General features: G+C 37.2%; 2 protein-coding genes and 2 non-coding genes across 4 annotated transcripts; 2 read left to right on the top strand and 2 right to left on the bottom strand.

The window, feature by feature from the left end:
• Window positions 1-5,792: 5,792 nt before the first annotated feature.
• LOC113868303 lies at window positions 5,793-5,899 on the bottom strand. The gene has a single exon (XR_003505324.1). It is a non-coding gene; the product is annotated as a small nucleolar RNA R71 (small nucleolar RNA).
• Window positions 5,900-9,243: 3,344 nt separating this feature from the next.
• On the bottom strand, window positions 9,244-9,315 carry TRNAR-UCU. The gene has a single exon. It is a non-coding gene; the product is annotated as a tRNA-Arg (tRNA).
• A 2,088-nt stretch (window positions 9,316-11,403) lies between these two features.
• On the top strand, window positions 11,404-11,802 carry LOC113866870 (ATP-dependent RNA helicase glh-1-like). The gene has a single exon (XM_027501667.1). It carries the CDS (start codon window positions 11,404-11,406, stop codon window positions 11,800-11,802), a length of 399 nt encoding a protein of 132 aa, XP_027357468.1.
• Window positions 11,803-14,565: 2,763 nt separating this feature from the next.
• Window positions 14,566-14,952, top strand: LOC113866869. Its single transcript, XM_027501666.1, has one exon. It carries the CDS (start codon window positions 14,566-14,568, stop codon window positions 14,950-14,952), a length of 387 nt encoding a protein of 128 aa, XP_027357467.1.
• Window positions 14,953-20,025: the final 5,073 nt, after the last annotated feature.

The raw sequence follows: 20,025 nt of genomic DNA, 5'->3' as shown, positions 1-20,025 counted from the left end.
ACTATAGGACTTAGATTTTATTTTGAAATTGTTGTAATTGAACTAGTCTTGTAGCAGTTATTTGATATTAATTTGTAACCCTTTATTTATTTTGAAATCTTTTATGAAAATTTAGTTATCCGATTTGCAAAATTATTATTTAATTGAAATTAAATTTAAGGTGTTACGCAACGGATGAATCAAAACTATCACGTAGTTCTTTTCCTTTTGAAAACTGAGTTTTTGATAAGTTTTTTTTTTAAAAAAAATTGTTCTTGGGAAACTTTATTTTTAGGTAAATCCACTGCTGCACAGGGTTCAAGTTAGCACACAACTACTCGATAAACCCTTACAATCCAAGCAATGTTGAAGGTAAATTCATCACTTTATCAAAATTGTTTGGCCGTTGCGTGGATTTAAAATGTTTTTAATATTAATTTTTTAGAAATAAGTCCATCCTTTTTGTTTAGAGAAGAAAAAGACATACATATAAAAAATGAACAAGAGAAATAATAAGTCCATCCTCTTTGCACATATCCACTCACCCTAGAACACCCTTGCACCTAATTTCCCTTGTTCTACATTCCCTTCTTTTGCCCAACTTAGTCTGCAAACATAATTTTCTTCCCTTAAGAGAGGTATTTCTTTTGAGTTGCATTAAGAGTGATTGCATGAAACTAAGTTTGTGGTGCTAATTATGACTGTAGTTGCTTGAGGACAAGCAAGACCTCAAGTTCGGGGTGGTGAGCATTATACATGTCAATATTACATGTAAAAAAAAAAGCTTGAATTTGAAGAAAAGAATGATTGTCAAAGTCCAATAAATTACAAAAATAAATAAATGGAAGAAAAAGAAAAACAAATAGAAATACAGCAAGGCATTTTGATAGAAAAAGAAATTCTCACATAAGGCAAAATAATGAAAAACATGGTGAAAGAGTGCTTGAATCTCACTTGCTACATCATTTAAGGCATTCCATTCTAGTCGTTGTACTCATTCACTCAAAGGAATTCCCTCCTCTTATAAACCCACTTAAGCTTTTGTCCTTCCTTGATCAAAATTGAACCTAATCTAACCACATTTGTGACTAACAAAGCCCTTATGATAGGTGGTTCATTGTATCTAAGCAAAGGAGATTGAGAATATGGGCAAGCATATGGTAGGATGAGGCAAAATGCATGAGTTGAGGGAAAACACTTAGCCTGAAACATTAATGAGTGAAGAGTGAAACACTATACTGTGAGCTGGATGATTTCTTTGCATTGTGTGAATTGCATGAAACCTTGCTAGATTTTTGTTTCAGTTTAGTGGGACATTGCATGAAAATAATTGATATGAGTGTGATTGCATTGTTGAATGAATCCATGATTTTGAAAATATTGGAAGTGCCAATTAGGGTCTAATATTGGAATGAAAATTTTGAGAAATTTTTTTGGATAAATCCAACCCTTTACCTTCAATTTTCTTAAGTTTTGATTTGCTTGAAGACAAGCAAAAGTTTAAATTTGGGGTTGTGATGAATCCATAATTTATAGATATTTTGTCTAGCTTTTTATAGAATTTTAATATGAAAAATAGACTTAGAGATTGTAAATAACATAAAAACCTCATTTGGGTCACATACTATAGCTTTCTTAATTATCAGTTGGAAAAAGTTTTGTATACAAATAGAAGTTTGATATTTGGATTTCAAAAGAAAAATCCATGTAAATCTGTTGTGATCATCAACAAGAGTAAGAAAGAACCTGTGATTGTCACAAGTGGTAGTATGGAAAGGTCCCTAAATATTACAATGAACTAAGTCAAAACAATTATCAGACAAGTTGTTATTGCTATGAAAAGGAAGACATTTTTGTTTAGCTAAAGGACATATACAACAATCTTTGCATGAAAAATTACTAGGCAAGTGCAAACTCTTATTAGCATGAATCATTCTAAGTACATCATCAGATACATGGCTGAATCTATAGTGCCATTTGGTTATAGTAGTAGTCGTATCATTGTTATTACTAACAGTTGCAACAGTATGATATGAAGAAGGCAAGAAAAAACTAAAAGACTTATTGGTTGGACTTTTAAGAATATAGAGGCCATCCAAGATGCTACCCTTGCCAATCACCCTCAAATTCTGGTGATCCTATATGGCAAAAGAAGAATGATAAAAAAGAATCGTGTTCCTAGTAAACTAAGTTAAGGAACTTACAGATATAAGATTTACTTTAAAGTCAGGTATAAACACGACTTTGTGAAGAATGACATTGTTACTCAATTTAACAGTGCCAATGGCTAATGATTACTTCAACAATACTTCTAGTGGGAAGGTAAACAAATTGATTGCCTAAATTGCTGTAGCAGACAAAATTAGCTATAGAACTTGTAATATGTGTAGTAGCCCCAGAGTCTACTATCCAAATTGAAGAATTTCCTTTGTTTGGATATGTAGTGAAGGCTAAGTTCTTGAAAAAAGAAAAACTCAACTTACCATTTTTGGGTGAGTTTGAAAAGTTATATTGCTGCGATATTCTAGTAGGTGCTACCTGAGTTTGAAGAAGGTTTAGGAGCTGATCATATTGAGCCTTTGTCAACTGGATTGGGCTATCTCCTGTGTTAGAGCTGACTATATTACCTATGTTGGAAGTGTCAGACTGGTATAGTTATATGTATTTATTATTATGCCTATAATTAGGGATTTCATAGATTTGAACTATATGAATTGTTTATATGTTAAAGTGTGAAATATAAAAGTTGTATAATTGTCGGATAAGGAACAAAGTAGTTGTTGTGCTGTATGATGATGTTAACATATGTGAAGTATTGTGTGAATTGAAGAATGATTGTTAAATGTATTGAGTGTTTGGATAATTAGAAAGTATGATTAAGAATTGCTAGTATTTCACTCGGGAGAGAAAATTTTGGAGTCTGAGTGCAGGGTGTCTCGCTTAAGTGAGAAAAGATAGGATTGTCTCAGTTGTAACCTCGTCTAGATGAGAAGAAATCTCGCTCAGGTGAGAGGTGACCTCGCTCAAACAAGAGGTTCTCGGTCAAGCGAGGAATCGCAGGAAAATTTGGTAACTCTCTACACCCACTCTCGCTCTAGCAAGAATATCAAAAAATTGAGAGGTTCCACTATTTGGTTTTCTTGCCAAGACGAGGGTGATCTCGCCCAAGCGAGAATTATCTCGCTTAAGCGAGAGAGCGCGCGCTATAGGGGTATTTAAGGGGCCTTAGCGCCCAGAAACTTCATTTTCTCGCCAGACAGCTTCTCTCTCTCACTTCTCTCTGTTCTCTCTTCTATTACCCTTGGCAAACACTTTTCCGAAGTTGAATTTCTCTCTGATCAAATTGAGATCTTCTACCTCATCGAGATATAGGTGAGTTCTTGGGGTTCAATTTTTAGTTTTTACCTTGTTTCTTCTCTCTCTTTCTCAAGAGATTTATACCGTGTTGTTTTGAGTAGATTTGAGTCGTTCAAGTTGTATTTCATACCCAAACAGTTGATCCATCTCTATGGAACTCACTAGGAGTATTATCTTGGAACTTGTTCCAGGTAAAGAGAGCTTATTTGAGTAAGCTTATTTGTCTAGTAAATGCTGAGTTCTCTAGGAGTTTAATTCTATCTTAGTTGAGAAAACGTTGTTGAATAATCAAACCATAGTTAAAACCCAGGATAGTGTAACTGAGTGAATTTCTCCGTTACTTAATGAGCACTTATAATACGGTAATGAGAAGTAATATGCTGAAATACTATGATATATGCATTGAGAATATTGAGTCTGAAGTGATATGATGAAGTTTTGTTGCTTGATGTGTGAAATATATAAAGTTATTTATACTCAAGATAATTGCTAAAATATGACTGTTAATATGCTGAAAATGATTGTTAAGAATTATGACAGATGTATTTAACTGTTTGATATATGTTGTTGAAGTTGTATAGAAAAGTGATAGGCTAATGTGCTGAGTGGTAGGTAAATATACCGAGTGGTAGGCCAATGTGCTGAGTGGTAGGCTACTGTGCCAAGTAGTAAGCTCCTTCAGGATTCGCTAATGTTGTGATGTCGAATGGAGCTGAATTGTTGTTATAATCATTGCGTAGAGATTTAATGATGTTGTTGTTGTTGTTGATGATGATGATGATGTCATTCTTGTTATCATCATAATAGTTATCAGCACTCAATGAGTTAATAAAAGGAGTTGTATTGTTGGCTGAGGTGATGGGAGTTATTGAATAATAAGTTGATTTAATAATTGTGTTGGTAATTTATATATATAAATTTACATAATTTAATGATTATCACTGTGTTTTACAAGCTCACCCTTGCTATTTTGTCGGTGTTTATATATGTTTGGCAATGATCGTACTGTGGTACATGAGTAGATGTGACAGGTTCTGTAGCTACTTCTTAGGTTGGAAAGTCTGGCTGAGGAAAGCGTGGATCAAAATTTTGTGAAGATTTTTGTAATTTTATATTGTTAGTCTAGGTCTAGGTGGTGGGTCTAGACTATTTGGTTACAGTCTTCAGTAATGTAATTATTATTACTATTCAAAAACTTCTATTTTGAGCTCCTCGTAGAGCTATCTTTGTATATGTATAGACATATTTATGTAAATTATTGTGTTTTATGAAAATGTTTTGAAGCATTGTTATTCTATTGATTGAGATACTAAAATGCAGATTTTAAAAAAATTTATACCCTAATCCACGTGTACATTATTCTATAAGTAGATAATGGAATAAGGAACAATAAAGCAGAATATCATTGACCCTTTATAAAAATAGATCCTGACAGGAAGTATTTGAATCAGTGACTTGATTTACATTGGAAGTAGATTTCTTGTAACCTGCAGGTGATGAATCCACATTTGATTGGATGTTTACTTGTCTTTTTAGTGTTCCTTGATAGAAAAAGTAAACTTAAGAAGTGTAAATAGCATAGAAACATCATTTTGATCAAATATCATAAGTTTCTTAATTTTTGGTTAATTTACATTGATTTACATAGATATAATTTGCAATTTTGATCATTTGAATAATTGTGCAGGAATTTCTAGGCTTATTCCATGGATTTTTAGCCTTTGAAAAAATTTGAGTTGAAAGTGACCACTTTCAAAAGTGATAGTGGACACTACAACAAGCTAGATCCAGAGGGCAAACCAAAATGATCACTTTCAGGGGATAATGGACACTATAGAGACCCCAGACTAAAGAGGGTCTGCGCGTAACCACTTTGAACTCCATAGTGGACACTCAAAAGAAGGCCAAATTGACCCAGTCCTGCGTGTAGCCACTTCCATTCCATAGTAGCTATGCGCACTACGTGTAGTCACTTTGAACTTCATAGTGGACACTCTAGAGAGGGATGACAGGATGAGAGACTGCGCGTAGCTACTATGACTTTCATAGTAATTACTATAGGCGACAACCACTGTAACATCCTCATTTTGTAATTTATTATTTTTGCAATTAATATTAGTTATTTGTGCATGTTATTTGAAATTAGAAGTGTTTAATTAGTGTGAACTATGGGATATCTCGTTGTAGCGAGAAGGAGGCGGTGAAAATAGAACATTCTGGAGCCCTCTCGCTGTAGCGAGGAGCTCTCACTGTAGCTAGAATGACAGACACTAAAGAAAGAAAACTTCTGATTTTTTCGCTATAGCGAGAAAGTCGCGAGTTTGAGAGATATTTAAGGAACTCTCAAGAGCAGAGCAAAACAGTGGTTGAACTCTCTCCCACGTGGATCTATCACTTCATGGGAAGCCATGGCAGAAAAATTCTTAGCAAAGTATTTCTCTCCCGCAAAGACTGCTAAGATGAGGAATGATATCTCCTCCTTTTACCAATTGAAGTCAGAGACCTTATATGATACATGGGAGAGGTTTAAGGAATTATTAAGGAAGTGCCCACATCATGGGATTCCTGACTGGCTTCAAGTGCAAACCTTCTACAATGGGTTGAACCCAGCCACAAAACAAATGATAGATGCAGTAGCTGGGGACACTTTAAATAGCAAGACACCAAGGTTTGCACAAGAATTGTTTGAAGAAATGGCAATGAACAGCTATCAATGGAGCTCCACTTGATTCAAACCTACAAAATCTGCTGGGATTTATAGTCTTAATGCAGTAACATCCTTGGCAATGCAAGTTGAAGCCTTAGGGAAGAAGATTGATGGTTTATCTGTTAACCATCCAGTTGCTCCAGTGATGAGATGTGATATTTGTGGATGAGGCCACCCTAATCATGAGTGTCAAGCTATTCAGGAAGAGCATGCCATGTGATAGGAAATAGACCACCTTACCAAAATTATACTGGCACGAATAATCTGGGCTGGAAGAATTATGCAAACCTACCATGGAACAACAACCAACAGCCAATGCAAAACAACACACTCCCAGGATTTCAACAAGCTTCACATCCACCACCGTCCCCAGCTGAAAAGAAGTCAAAAGCTTCATATCCCTCATTGCCCCCAGCTGAAAAGAAGTTAAACCTTGAGGAGTTGATGACCAAATTCATTCAAACTTCAGAATCTCAGTTTCAATTCACCGAGACTGTACTAAGAAATCAACAAGCCTCTATCCATAATTTAGAAAATCAGTTGGGTCAAATTTCTAGACTCTTCTAAGAAAGACCCAAAGGAAGCTGGCCTGACAATACTGAGACTAATCCTAAGGAGCACGTCAATGCAGTAACATTAAGGAGTGGCAAAATGTTACAAGAGAATGGGAAGCAAGAAGTAGAAAAAGCTGCAATTGAAGAGGAAGATAAAAGTCAAGAAGAGACTGTGGAAAAGCCCTCTATAGTGAAGGAATTCATACCTCCACTTCCCTGTAATGCCCCAAGAAATGTAATATTGTTTGAGTATATAAATATGTATATATATATATATATATTTATTTATTTATCATTCTATGGTGTATTGATTGACTTGATGATGATATAAGCGTACCTTAGTTTGATGGGAATGTGTGTGTGAACAGATATATGTAAATACACACATATATATATATATATGTGTGTGTGTGTGTGTGTGTGTGATTGGAATTTGGATTGAAAGAAATAGGTTAAGTTCTGATGCAGAGCATTCTTGCTGTAGTGAGAGGCCCCTAGGAGAAAGGCATGCAACTGTCGCCTTCTCGCTGTAGCGAGAAACGTCTCGCTGTAGCAACAGAGTGACAGTTTATGGTGCATTTTTTGGTGCAGTCTCGCTGTAGCGATAGGGTCTCACTATAGCAAGATTCTGCAGAAACCAGAGTGCAGTTTTCTCTGATTTTTTCGCTGTAGTAAGAGGGCGTGTTGCTGCAGCGAGGGGTCACTGCAACGAGGGGAGGTCCCCTCGCTGCAGCGAGAATATCTCGCTGTAGCAAGAGTGTCGCGACCAGAGGGGTATTTGAAGGGTTAGGGTTCGAGGGGAGGGTTATTTTTCATGATTTCCCTCTCTCTCCTTCATGATTCTCTCTACCTAAACCCATTCCTACTGATTAAAAACCTTCCAAGGAAGTTTGGAAGCTTGATTGAAGGTTGGAAATACATTTGGAGTCTTTGGGGGGACGAAATCCGTGTGGGGAGGCGATTCCATCAACGTTTCGTGTCGCGTTTTTGTTTTTGAGTTAAGGGGAGTACTTTACTCTAGTTATCTTTGTTAAGAATGAGTTTATTTGAATGAATATAGTACTGTGATAGAAATAGGAGACGAGGTTATGTGTATTGATGAATTATATGAATTGGGCTAAATCCAGAGGTGTCCGACCTCTAACATATTGTGTGAAATTGAGTGATGTGGTTGTGTTGGTTGCCATTGGGTGCAAGGAAATGATGTGTGTATGATAGAAATGTGATTGTGAATATGTTAAGCATAATGTTGAACTACTATTTGAATGAAAACCTCAATTTTGTTAACAATTTTACGAAATTCATTTTATTTAGAAATTATAATTATAAGGTGTTACAATTTGATATCAGAGCATTTCATCCAACCAAACTGGGGTATCGGGCTGAAGCGTCCAAGATAAGTGTTGATTGTTTTGTTTACCTGAATTATAAATGTTATAATTAATCTAATGTTATGGAATATTGTTTGTTGATTGTGATTAGCTTAGATAAAGCATGGCTAGTAGAGGTAGAGGTAGAGGTAGAGGAGCTAGAAACACTGAGGATCCTATGGAGCACATAGCTCAAATGCTGGAGGCCTTGGTGCACAACCAAGGTAGAGAACCAGCGGAGTATAGAGGGTTGTCTGCCTTCACTAGGCATGACCCCCCAATGTTTGAAGGAGGGTTTAACCCTGAAGGAGCCCAGAGGTGGGTGGCTAATGTGGAGAAAGTATTCAATGCTATGGGGTGTCGTGAGGAGCACAAGGTCCCCTATGCCACCTACTTGTTGTGTGGGGAGGCTGAAGATTGGTGGAGATTTGCTAGTCAGACCTTGCCACAAGAAGATGGCTACGTACAGTGGGAGGCTTTCAAGACCATCTTCTTGGGAAATTACTTTCCCTGAGACCTGAAGAAACAAAAAGCCAGGGAGTTCCTTAAGCTGAGATAGGGGAGCATGACCGTGGGGGAGTATGCGGCAAAGTTTCAAGAGTTAATGAAGTATTGGCCCCACTACCAGCACAGGGATGGAGAAGAAGACCTGTGTTCTCTGTTTGAGCACGGGCTGAGGCCGGACATCAGAGCTGCAGTCAATGTATTTCAGCTGACGGACTTATCCACCTTGGTGAGTAAGAGTAGAATTTTCTAGGCCAACTCAGAGGACAAGACTGTGGACACTAGGGGGAGTGGACCCTAAACCCTAAACCCTAAACCCTAAGGAAATTTCTTGTTGAGTTACCCTAAACCCTAAACCCCAATTCAAAGAAATAATATCTTCTACCAAGACATTCACTGGGGAAGCGGAAGCCCTTTTGAAGGAAGTTATTCAAGAACAGATGGAACTCTTTTTACTCCAAGAACAAGTAGAAAAAAATTGATTAATAACTAACCAATTTTCTAATTATTATCTTTTAAAATCTTTTCTTTTAATTTGAATATAATTAATAATATTATATTAATTCGAATATAAAATAAATAATAAAATAATAAGAAATTCATGATTATTAAAGATTTATATATAGAAAGGGATAAAGCATAAATTGTATATATATATAAGATAAGTTATTCTTCTAAAGAAAGTTTTAGTGGCTCTTGCTCAGTTCAAATCATTCAAGATATTCTATTTTTAGAAATACGGAAATAAAAGGAAATATATAGGCAAATTATTTGCGTCCAATAGGATTTGAACCTATACCTAAGGTTTAGAAGACCTCTGTCCTATCCATTAGACAATGGACGCTTCTCTTTTTTTCTTTAACCTTTTTTAAACTAAGGTTTAAAAAAAGGTTAAAGAAAAAAAGAATTCTATCTATCTATCTATAGATAGATATAGATAGATAGAATAAAAAAAAAATAGAATAATAAATAAATAATCAAATTCAATTGAATATAAATAACGAAAACTAAGTTAAAAAAGAAAAATGAATAATTAACAAATTCACTAAGAAATTTAGATTCATTCTAGAATAGAAAAAAGATAGATTCGAATAGAATAAATAGAGAGATAGGATATAAGCGGGTAGCGGGAATCGAACCCGCATCGTTAGCTTGGAAGGCTAGGGGTTATAGTCGACGTTGATTCATCATTATGATTTAACGTCTCTAATTCAAAGCCGAACGAAACAAAATATATATATAATTATATTGATATAAATTATACATATATACATTACATAATACAATATTCTAAAAATGAAAATTAGAATTCAAAAAAAAAAGCAAAAATTAAATTTATTTTTTTAAAGAAAGAACAAAATGTTTGTTATGCTTAATATCCTTAGTTTGGTCTGTATTTGTATTCACTCCGTCCTTTATTCAAGTAGTTTTTTCTTGGCGAAATTGCCTGAAGCCTACGCTTTTTTGAATCCAATTGTAGATATTATGCCAGTAATACCCGTACTCTTTTTTCTCTTAGCTTTTGTTTGGCAAGCTGCTGTAAGTTTTCGATGAGATCCTTAATTTGAATAATGTCCTAAAAAAATTCATTCAGAATTTATTCGAAAACAAAAATTCGAACATTTTGAACCATTTTTAAGATCAGATAAGTAAAATTCCATCGTTAAGTGATAAATGGGAAATTCATGGAAAGTTAGAATCACTACCGCGTAATAGTGCACCTATACGTCTTCATCGACGTTGTTTTTCGACCGGAAGACCGAGAGCTAATTATCGAGACTTTGGGTTATCTGGACATATACTTCGTGAAATGGTTCATGTATGTTTGTTGCCAGAATATGGTAAAGTAGCTCCGGGGTGGGGAACTACTCCTTTGATGGGTGTTGCAATGGCTCTATTTGCGATATTTCTATCTATTATTTTGGAGATTTATAATTCGTCCATTTTACTGGACGGAATTTCTATGAATTAGATTCACAAGAATCAAGTAACTAGCTTTTCAATAGAAAACTAAGGTTAAGCATTTAGGTTTTTTATCGTTAGCCTATTTCATTTTGCTAGGTATTTGACCAAATAGGATCGTCCAGTTCCTATAGAACCTATCACTAAAATACCCCTAGGGGGGGTAGGGCTAAGCGGAGCGAAAAGGGTTTTCCATGAGATGGGAAATGAAAACTATTAGCCCCCCACAAGGTTTGTGAATAAGTAATTGTCTGATAATGAGCAAGGAATATCCGTCTTTCTGCTAAACAGGATGTATTGAACTCATAATGCATTAGATACTTTTTTTAGTAAGTAATGAACAAGTAAGACATAAATTCTTTAGTTTCAATCTTTCTGGTAAAAAAGAAGGAAGGATTCCTGATTATTCAATATTGAATCAAATCATATGTATGGATTATTGTCATTTTACACATCTTGCTATTTTCCATGACACTTCGGATTTATTAGCAAAGAGGCGAAGAAATAGATTCATCATTCCATTTCCATTCCAATCGATTCAAGAACGAGACAAAGAACTAATGTCCCCTTCCGGTATCTCGATTGAAATACCAATCAATGGTATTTTTCGTAGAAATAGTATTCTTGCTTATTTCGATGATCCTCAATACCGAACGCAGAGTTCAGGAATTACAAAATATAGGACTATAGGAATAAATTCCATTTTTAAAAAAGAGGATTTTTTAATTGAGTATCAAGGAGTTAAAGAATTTAAGCCAAAATACCAAATCAAAGTAGATCGATTTTTTTTCATTCCCGAGGAAGTGCATATTTTACCCGAATCTTCTTCCATAATGATACGGAACAATAGTATCGTGGGAGGATACTGAATTTTTTTTTTTTTTAATGTGTCAGAGGGTATCTCCAAAGTAGATGCCGGTTGATAGAATAATCCTTGACCGTAATTGCTAGTATAAGTACTGCATCCAACATGAAACTTGTGATTAGAAGACCCCCTAAATTTTCGAAGGGACCGTATTCAAGCTCAAGCAAGTCTCACTCTAGAGGAAGTTCATCCCAAAAGAAAAGTAGTAGTGGGAGTGGTTCTGGTACTAGCTCTTTCAGAGGGCCGATTAAATATTTCCGGTGTGGAGGGCCACACATGCTGAGGGATTGTCCACATCCAAGGACGAACTGCGGAAATTGTGGAAAGCTGGGGCATACCGCCAATGTGTGCTGGTCTCCAAAGAAGAGTGGCAGTACAAGCTCAGCTCAGAGACCTAAATCCAGAGGGAGTACTGGGCCGAGCACTGGACCAAAGCCGAGCATATCAGGGCGAGTCTTTGCCATGAGCAGGGCAGAGGCATCACAATCAGAAGAGCTGATCTGAGGTAAATGCACTATTAAGGGTCAGTTGTTGGATGTGTTGTTTGACTCATGTGCTACGCACTCCTTTATTTCTGTGGATTATGTGAAGAGTTTGAATTTATATATTACTGAATTGCCGTGTAACATTGTGGTGACTACCCTTACGGGTAAATCAGTTGTGATGTCGAGGGTATGCTTGGGATGTGCAATCATGGTGCATGGTAGGGAGTTTGAGGTAGACTTGATTTGTTTACCTCTTTCTCAGTTAGATGTAATTTTGGGGATGGATTGGCTAGCTGCCAACCATGTGTTATTGGACTGTAGAGAAAAGACGTTGATCTTTGGTGCATCAATGTTAGAAGTTTCGAGACTTTTGAACCGTGGAGCATGGGAAAATGCGATGGAGGCCAAGGCCTTCATGGTTATGTTTTCAATGGAGGCCTAGAGTGCAGTGGAACCGAAGTGTATACTGGTAGTGAGGGAGTTCTTGGAAGTGTTTCCAGAAGATGTTTCTGAGTTACCGCCCAAAAGAGAGATAAAGTTTACTATTGATCTCATTCCGGGAGCAAGTCCAATGTTTGTGGCACCTTATAGGATGTCACCGGTTTGTGCGACCAAGTGTATCACCATGGGGAGCGCCAGTACTATTGGTGAAGAAGAAAGACAGAAGTATGAGGATGTGTGTAGACTATCAGCAGTTAAACAAGGTCACAATTAAAAACAAGTACCCACTGCCAAGGATTGACGATTTGATGGACCAGTACTTGGTGATGCTGTTTGGAGTGACCAATGCGCCTGGAATGTTCATGGACTACATGAACAGAATATTCCATGAGTTTTTGGATAAATTTGTGGTGGTATTCATTGACGACATCCTAATTTATTCTAAGATTCGGGAAGAGCATGCTGAACATCTAAGGATTGTTTTGCAAATCCTGAAGGAGAGACAGTTGTACGTAAAGTTTTCCAAGTGCGAGTTTTGGTTAACAAAGATTCAGTTTCTGGGACACATAGTGTTAAAGGAAGGAACAAGAGTGGACCCTGCAAAGGTGGAAGCAGTAGTCGATTGGCCGAGACCGACGAATGTAACTGAGGTCCGTAGTTTTCTGGGGTTGGCAGGCTATTACAGAAAGTTCATTGAGGAGTTTTCTAAGATAGCTCTGCCCCTAACGAAGCTGACCCATAAAGAGAAGCAGTTTAAGTGGACTAGGGGGTGCGAGGCTAGCTTCTTAGAGCTGAAGATAAGGTTGACGTCGGCGCCGGTGTTAGCCCTGCCCGACCCAGAACGGAAGTTTGACGTATACTGTGACGCATCAGGACATGGACTTGGATGTGTCTTGATGCAGGACAGGCGAGTTGTTGCCTATGTCTCAAGACAGTTACGTCCGCACGAAGTTAATTATTCAACTCACGACTTAGAGTTAGCCGCGGTGGTATTTGCTCCCAAGGTGTGGAGGCATTATCTTTATGGAGCAAGGTTTGAGGTGTTCAGCGACCACAAGAGCCTGAAGTATCTATTTGATCAGAGGGAATTGAACATGAGGCAGAGGAGGTGGATGGAATTTCTCAAAGACTACGACTTCACGTTGTCTTACCATCCCGACAAGGCAAATGTGGTGGCTGATGCTTTGAGTAGAAAATCACTGCACGTGGCAGCAATGATGGTGAAGGAGGTGGAGTTGATTGAGAAATTTTGGGATATGAATCTGGCTATGGAAGTGAGACCAAGGAGCTTGTATCTCGGGACAATGACGATTCATAATGACCTTCTAGTGTACGTCTGGGAGGCTCAGCAGGGAGATGCTTTCCTGCAAAACGTGATGAGGCAAAAGGGTGAAGGTAAAAACTTGGAGTTCCACTGTGATGGGAATAGAGTGATTAAGTTTCGAAATCGAGTGTGCATTACCCAAGTGGATGAACTAAAGCAAATAATACTTGACGAGGCGCATCCTGCTGCGACAAAAATGTATCAGAACCTCTGGAAGAGTTTTTGGTGGAATGGAATGAAGAGAGATGTGGCTGAATACGTAGCTAATGTTTAACTTGCCAGAAAGTGAAGGTAGAACACCAGCGTCCACCTGGATTGATGCAACCGTTGGAGATCCCTGAGTGGAAATGGGATAGCATTTCTATGGATTTTGTTTCTGGGTTGCCGAGGACCAGAAACAACCATGATGCCATTTGGGTGGTAGTGGACCGGTTGACTAAGGCCGCGCACTTTCTTCCAATCAATATGAAGTACAAATTGGAACGACTTGCAGAACTGTACGTGAGGGAGATAGTCAGGCTGCATGGAGTACCGACTAGTATTGTGTCGGATAGAGATCTGAGGTTTACCTCGAGATTTTGGGAGAGCCTACAGAGGGCGTTAGGCATTAAGTTGAAGCTCAGTTCGGCGTATCATCCGCAAACTGACGGCCAAACCGAGCAGACTATCCAGTCTCTAGAAGATTTGCTGAGAGCTTGTGTGCTTGAACAACAAGGGACTTGGGAGGAATGTTTACCATTAGTGGAGTTCACATATAATAACAGTTATCATGCCAGTATTGGGATGACACCGTTCGAGGCTTTGTATGGGTGAAGGTGCAGAACTCCATTATGTTGGTATGAGGAAGGAGAGGCTACTCTATGTACACCAGATATGATCCAAAAACAGAATGAACATATCAAAATGATCAAAGAGAAAATGAAGGCTGCACAGGATAGGCAAAAGAGTTACTATGATAAGAGGAGGAAACCCTTGGAGTTCTAGGTGGGTGACCACGTATTTTTGAAGGTCTCACCTATGACGGGAGTTGGGAAAGCTCTGAAATCTTGGAAGCTATCTCCTAAATTCATTGGGCCATTCGAAGTGCTAAGTAGAATTGGTCCTGCAGTGTACCAGATAGCATTGCCTTCGAACCTCTCAAATCTACCTCCGGTGTTCCACGTGTCACAACTCAGGCAGTATGTGCTGGATCCTTCTCACGTGATTAATCTCGACCCAGTTCAAGTGAGGCAGGATTTGTCATATGAGGTGTACCCAGTGAGGATTGCAGATCATCGTATTAACCAACTGAGGGGCAAGGAGATCTCATTGGTAAAGGTGATATGGAACTCAAGTGACGAAGGAGATGCCACACGGGAGGCAAAGAGTCGAATGAGAGAGTTCTATCCACACTTGTTTATGTAGTTTGGTTAAATTTCGGGGACAAAATTCCTTAAAGGAGAAGAGAGTTGTAACGCCCCGAGAAATGTAACATTGTTTGAGTATATAAATATGGGTATATATATATATATATATATATATATATATATATATATATATATATATATCATTCTACGGTGTATTGATTCACTTGATGATGATATAAGCGTACCTTAGTTTGATGGGAATGTGTGTGTGAATACAAATATATGTAAATACATATATATATATATATATATATATATATACATATATATATATATGTGTGTGTGTGTGTGTGTGTGATTGGAATTTGGATTGAAAGAAATAGGTCAAGTTCTGATGCAGAGCATTCTTGCTGTAGCGAGATAATTCTCGCTGTAGCGAGAGGTCCCTGGGAGAAAGGGATGCAACTGTCGCCTTCTCGCTGTAGCGACAAAGCGACAGTTTAGGGTGCATTTCTGGGTGCAGTCTCGCTGTAGCGAGAGAGTCTCACTGTAGCGAGATTCTCCAAAAACCAGACTGCATTTTTCTCTGATTTTTTCGCTGTAGTAAGAGGGTGTGTCGCTGTAGCAAGGGTTCACTGCAACCAGAGGAGGTCCCTTCGCTATTCTCGCTGTAGCGAGAGTGTCGTGACCAAAGGGGTATTTGAAGGGTTAGGGTTCGAGGGGAGGGTTATTTTTCATGATTTCCCTCTCTCTCCTTCACGATTCTCTCTACCCAAACCCATTCCTACCAATTAAAAGCCCTCCAAGGACGTTTGGAAGCTTGATTGAAGGTTGGAAATACATTTGGAGTCTTTGGGGGGATGAAATCCGTGTGGGGAGGCGATTCCATCAACGTTTCATGGTTGGTCTTTGTTTTTGAGGTAAGGGGAGTACTTTACTCTAGTTATCTTTGTTAAGAATGAGTTTATTTGAATGAATATAGTAATGTGATAGAAATAGGAGACGAGGTTATGTGTATTGATGAATTGTACGAATTGGGCTGAGTCCAGAGGTGTCCGACCTCTGGCATATTGTTTGAAATTGAGTGATGTGATTGTGTTGGTTGCCATTGGATGCAAAGAAATGATGTGTGTATGATAGAAATGTGATTTTGAATATGTTGAGCATAATGTGTGACGATTGTGATGAAATGGTTGGTTGCAATATGAATGAAATTGTGTTGACGTGCCCTTGATTGCAATTTGAATAATGTGAATGGTTGGAAATGAGTGAGGATGGCATGTTGAATGAATGATGATGTGTTTGGGTGTTGAATCTATGAATGGTTCAGAGATACACTGGGGTGTGGAAGATAGGGGCGGTAGTAATACCTTGGGGAAGAGATGGTAGTGGTGACACCAACAGTGAGCGTGGGTGCACCACAGGCCACACACTCGCTTCCTGACTCGGCCTCTGACTGACACCTTTGTCTGGGGGCTCAATACCGCACATGTTGTATCCGTGGAGCAGGAGCTATTCAGGCGACCATTCATGGTATAACTGAGTAAGTCCCTGAGGTTGAGGGCATCAGGAATTTGTGATCACATTGCCGCAGGGAGGGTGGCTACGTGCAGGGAGTGCACGTGTGATTGTGTGTCTGTGTGGATTAGTTGTTGGTGCAGTGAGCGCACCTGCCTGTGATTGTTGTTGTGTGCCTTGAGTGAGATAGTTCAAGTGAGTCTTATGCTTGTTTGTGTGCTTATGCTAGAGTAGAGGACTCACCCTTACGCTTATTTTTTAGGTAACCAAGACGATCAGACCAAGCCCCATGAAGGAAGGATGGATGACACTGCTATAGGACTTAGAAGTTTATTTTGAAAATTTAATGTATATTTGAGTCCTGTAGCAAGCTATGAAACGAACTTGTAATCATTTTCTATTAAGAACCATTTTATGAAATTGAGTTTTTGAACTACTGTTTGAATGAAAACCTCTATTTTGTTAACATTTTTACGAAATTCATTTTATTTAGAAATTATAATTATAAGGTGTTACATTCCTTATCTAGCAAGATTGAAGAAAGACAAGGATGATGAACAATTTAGTAAATTTCTTTCCTTATTTCGTCAACTTCATATTAATTTACCGTTTGTTGATGCTTTGGCACAGATGCCCAAGTATGTCAAATTTCTGAAGGATCTATTGTCCAACAAGAAGAAGTTGGAGGAGTTAGCCACGGTAACTCAATGAAGAATGTTCAGCAATTCTACAAAACAAGATGTCCAAGAAATTGAAGGATCTAGGGAGTTTTACTCTTCCTTGTCTCATTAGTAGATTGATAATTGATAGGGCTTTGGCTGATTTAGGTGCTAGCATTAATTTGATGCCATATTCTGTCTTTAAGAAATTGGGTTTGGGGGAACCTAGACCAACTAGGATAAGTATTCAAGTAGCTGATAGGTTAATTAAATATCCTAGGGGTATCATTGAAGATGTGCTTGTAAAAGTGGACAAATTTTTTTTTTCTGTTGATTTTGTGATTCTTGATATGGATGAGGACACTGATGTCCCCTTGATCTTAGGTCGTCCATTTTTAGCTACTGCAAGGGCTATAATTGATGTGAGTGATGGAACGTTAATTTTGAGAGTTGGAGATAGAAAAGTCACTTTCAAAATTGCTGATGTGATGAAAAAGTCTTTGAAACAAGATGATTCTTGCTACTTTATTAATGTAATTGATGATTATGTTTCTGATTGTGCACAGGGATTCTTGATTTCAAACCCATTGAAAAGAAGCTTAGTTCATGAAGGAGGAAAAGATGGTATGAGCGTGCTAACTCAAGAACAGTGGTGTCATTTAGAAGCCACTAAGCCATTATGGAGAAAAAGGGACTTCAAAGTTTTGGAGTAGAAATTAAAGAAGCAACCCAACTCATCCATTAATGAACCACCAGATGAAAAATTAAAGGTCTACCACGATAAAAAAAATCAAGGAAGGTAAACTATTTCAAAAAGGTGATTTAGCACTATTGTACAACTCTTACCTCAAATTATTCTCAGATAAACTCAAATCCTGTTGGTTTGGACCGTTTACTGTGCATAAGGTATTTCCTTGTGGGATAATTAAATTAACTCATCCAAAAAAAATAAATTTTAAGGTGAATGGACATATGCTGAAACTGTATCAGGGGGTCAACTACAAACTTTTGCAAATGAGGAGTTTAAACTCCTCCATGTTGAATGTTGAATTACATTGAATAGTTTAGGTTAGGTAGGTTTAGTTTATTTTAATTTAGTTATTTATTTGCTCATTTATTTATATTTTGAATAAGCGTCCTCACCCCCAGCATGAACCTCATCTCCTTCTGACCACTTTCTTAGTACAGATGATGAAGACTCAGATGATGCTAGTGCAGCAGTTTAGTCTGCAATTAGGATAGTCTTAGTTGTTGGATTTCTTTTACTTATGTTATTTTTAGAATTTAAATTGCTCCTATTTCTTTATTGCTTTTGTTTCTTTATTGCGTTATTTTGATTGTTCCTCTCCTTTTGTCATTTTGAACTGAGATGATTTTCCTATAAATTCACTTTGGTCAGGTTTCTTCTTCATTTGAATCTCAGATTAGCTGTGACTCCCACCACTCTTTGCTTATTTCTATTGTTTTTCAGGGAAGTTTCAGTTTACACTTTAATTCTTATATTTGATTGAGGACAATGCAAATCTTACAGTGTGAGGTGGATACTTATAAATGTCTGAACTGGATTTTTATTTTGTTCTCGAGCAAATATTGAGTAAGTTTTGCCTTTGTATTAGAGATGATATTCCTGGATAGTTTATATAAATAAAATGTTTTGTTGAAAAAAAAATTCATATGCAGTTATTTTAATTATTTGAATTGTGTTTTTAATTGTTTCTCGACTGAAGTATCAGAAGACTTTTCTAATTTGAGGACCTTGAATCTATGCCAAATGTTTAAGAATATATGCAATTAATAGAATAATTAATATCTGAAAAAAAAATTGGGGCTCTATTCAAAAATAAAAGAGCATGCCATAGAAGCATATCTAGTTGAATGTGGATTGCAGGCAATGTCCAGATACCACATCCTAGAACCCCGAAATTGTTTGAGGTACCGATGTGGAAAGCAAAGGATGGAATTTCCATTAATACCTTGTGCTAATTGGGATGGAGCATAAGATGCACCCTGTTAGTCGATCATGGCTCAAAGTGAAGAAAATTAAATAACACCTTGTGGAAGAATTCAAAGTTTTGACTGTGATTTTTAAGAACTAATGGCATAAAGGTCCTTATTCAGTTCTGTTTGAAGTTACAAAAGTTAGGAGCAAAAGATGGCACAATTTGATGTTTAAGAATTATTGTCCCTCTAAAAATTTGAAAAAAATAAAATAAAATAACAATAATAAAAATTCAGGAATTTGATTCTTTGTTGTCAAAGGTAAATTTGACCCATTTCTTTGCTTGGGGACAAGCAATCGTTCAAGTTCGGAGGAATTTGATAAATGCTTTCTATACTTGGTCCTACATTGTAATTCATGAATGATAATTGAGATTTTTGAGCTATTCATTGAGAGAATTTATTATTAAGTGTATTTTATTCATATTTCAGGAAAAAGGATCAAAAAGTGAGAGCTTAAAGGATATTAGGAATTGAAGCAAGAAAAGAACCAGAGATATACACAGGCAAGTACATGGCCGTGTACATGAACGTGTATCTCACTGGTTGCATAAATCAAGTGCATAATCAAAACAGAGATATACATGGGCAAGTACACGCCTGTGTATATGAGCGTGTATCTAACTGGTCGCATCATTGAAGTGCATCTTCAAAACTATAGATGTACACGATTAAAACGTTGAGTTTTCCTCTAGATATCACGAAGAACTAAGTCTCAAAAACTTGTTTCCAGGTAAGGGGATTTGATTCCAAACCCAATATTTACATTTATATTTTGATTTGAAACACCCAACTATTTTATTCTAACTAACAAATCTATAAAGTTTTCTTGAAACTGAAATATTGAAAATGGATTTTTGGCATGAAAGAGCTTAGGTTTGTTTTAAGAATCACTTAGGATGGAATTTTATACTAAAAGTTATGAGCAAGAAAGATTTCTACGAAGTTTTCATAGG

This window comes from Abrus precatorius, unplaced genomic scaffold, assembly GCF_003935025.1.
Source record: "Abrus precatorius isolate BTA unplaced genomic scaffold, Abrus_2018 Scaffold5, whole genome shotgun sequence".
In the NCBI taxonomy this organism is placed as follows: Eukaryota; Viridiplantae; Streptophyta; class Magnoliopsida; order Fabales; family Fabaceae; genus Abrus; species Abrus precatorius.
This window is presented reverse-complemented; position numbering and strand designations above follow the sequence as displayed.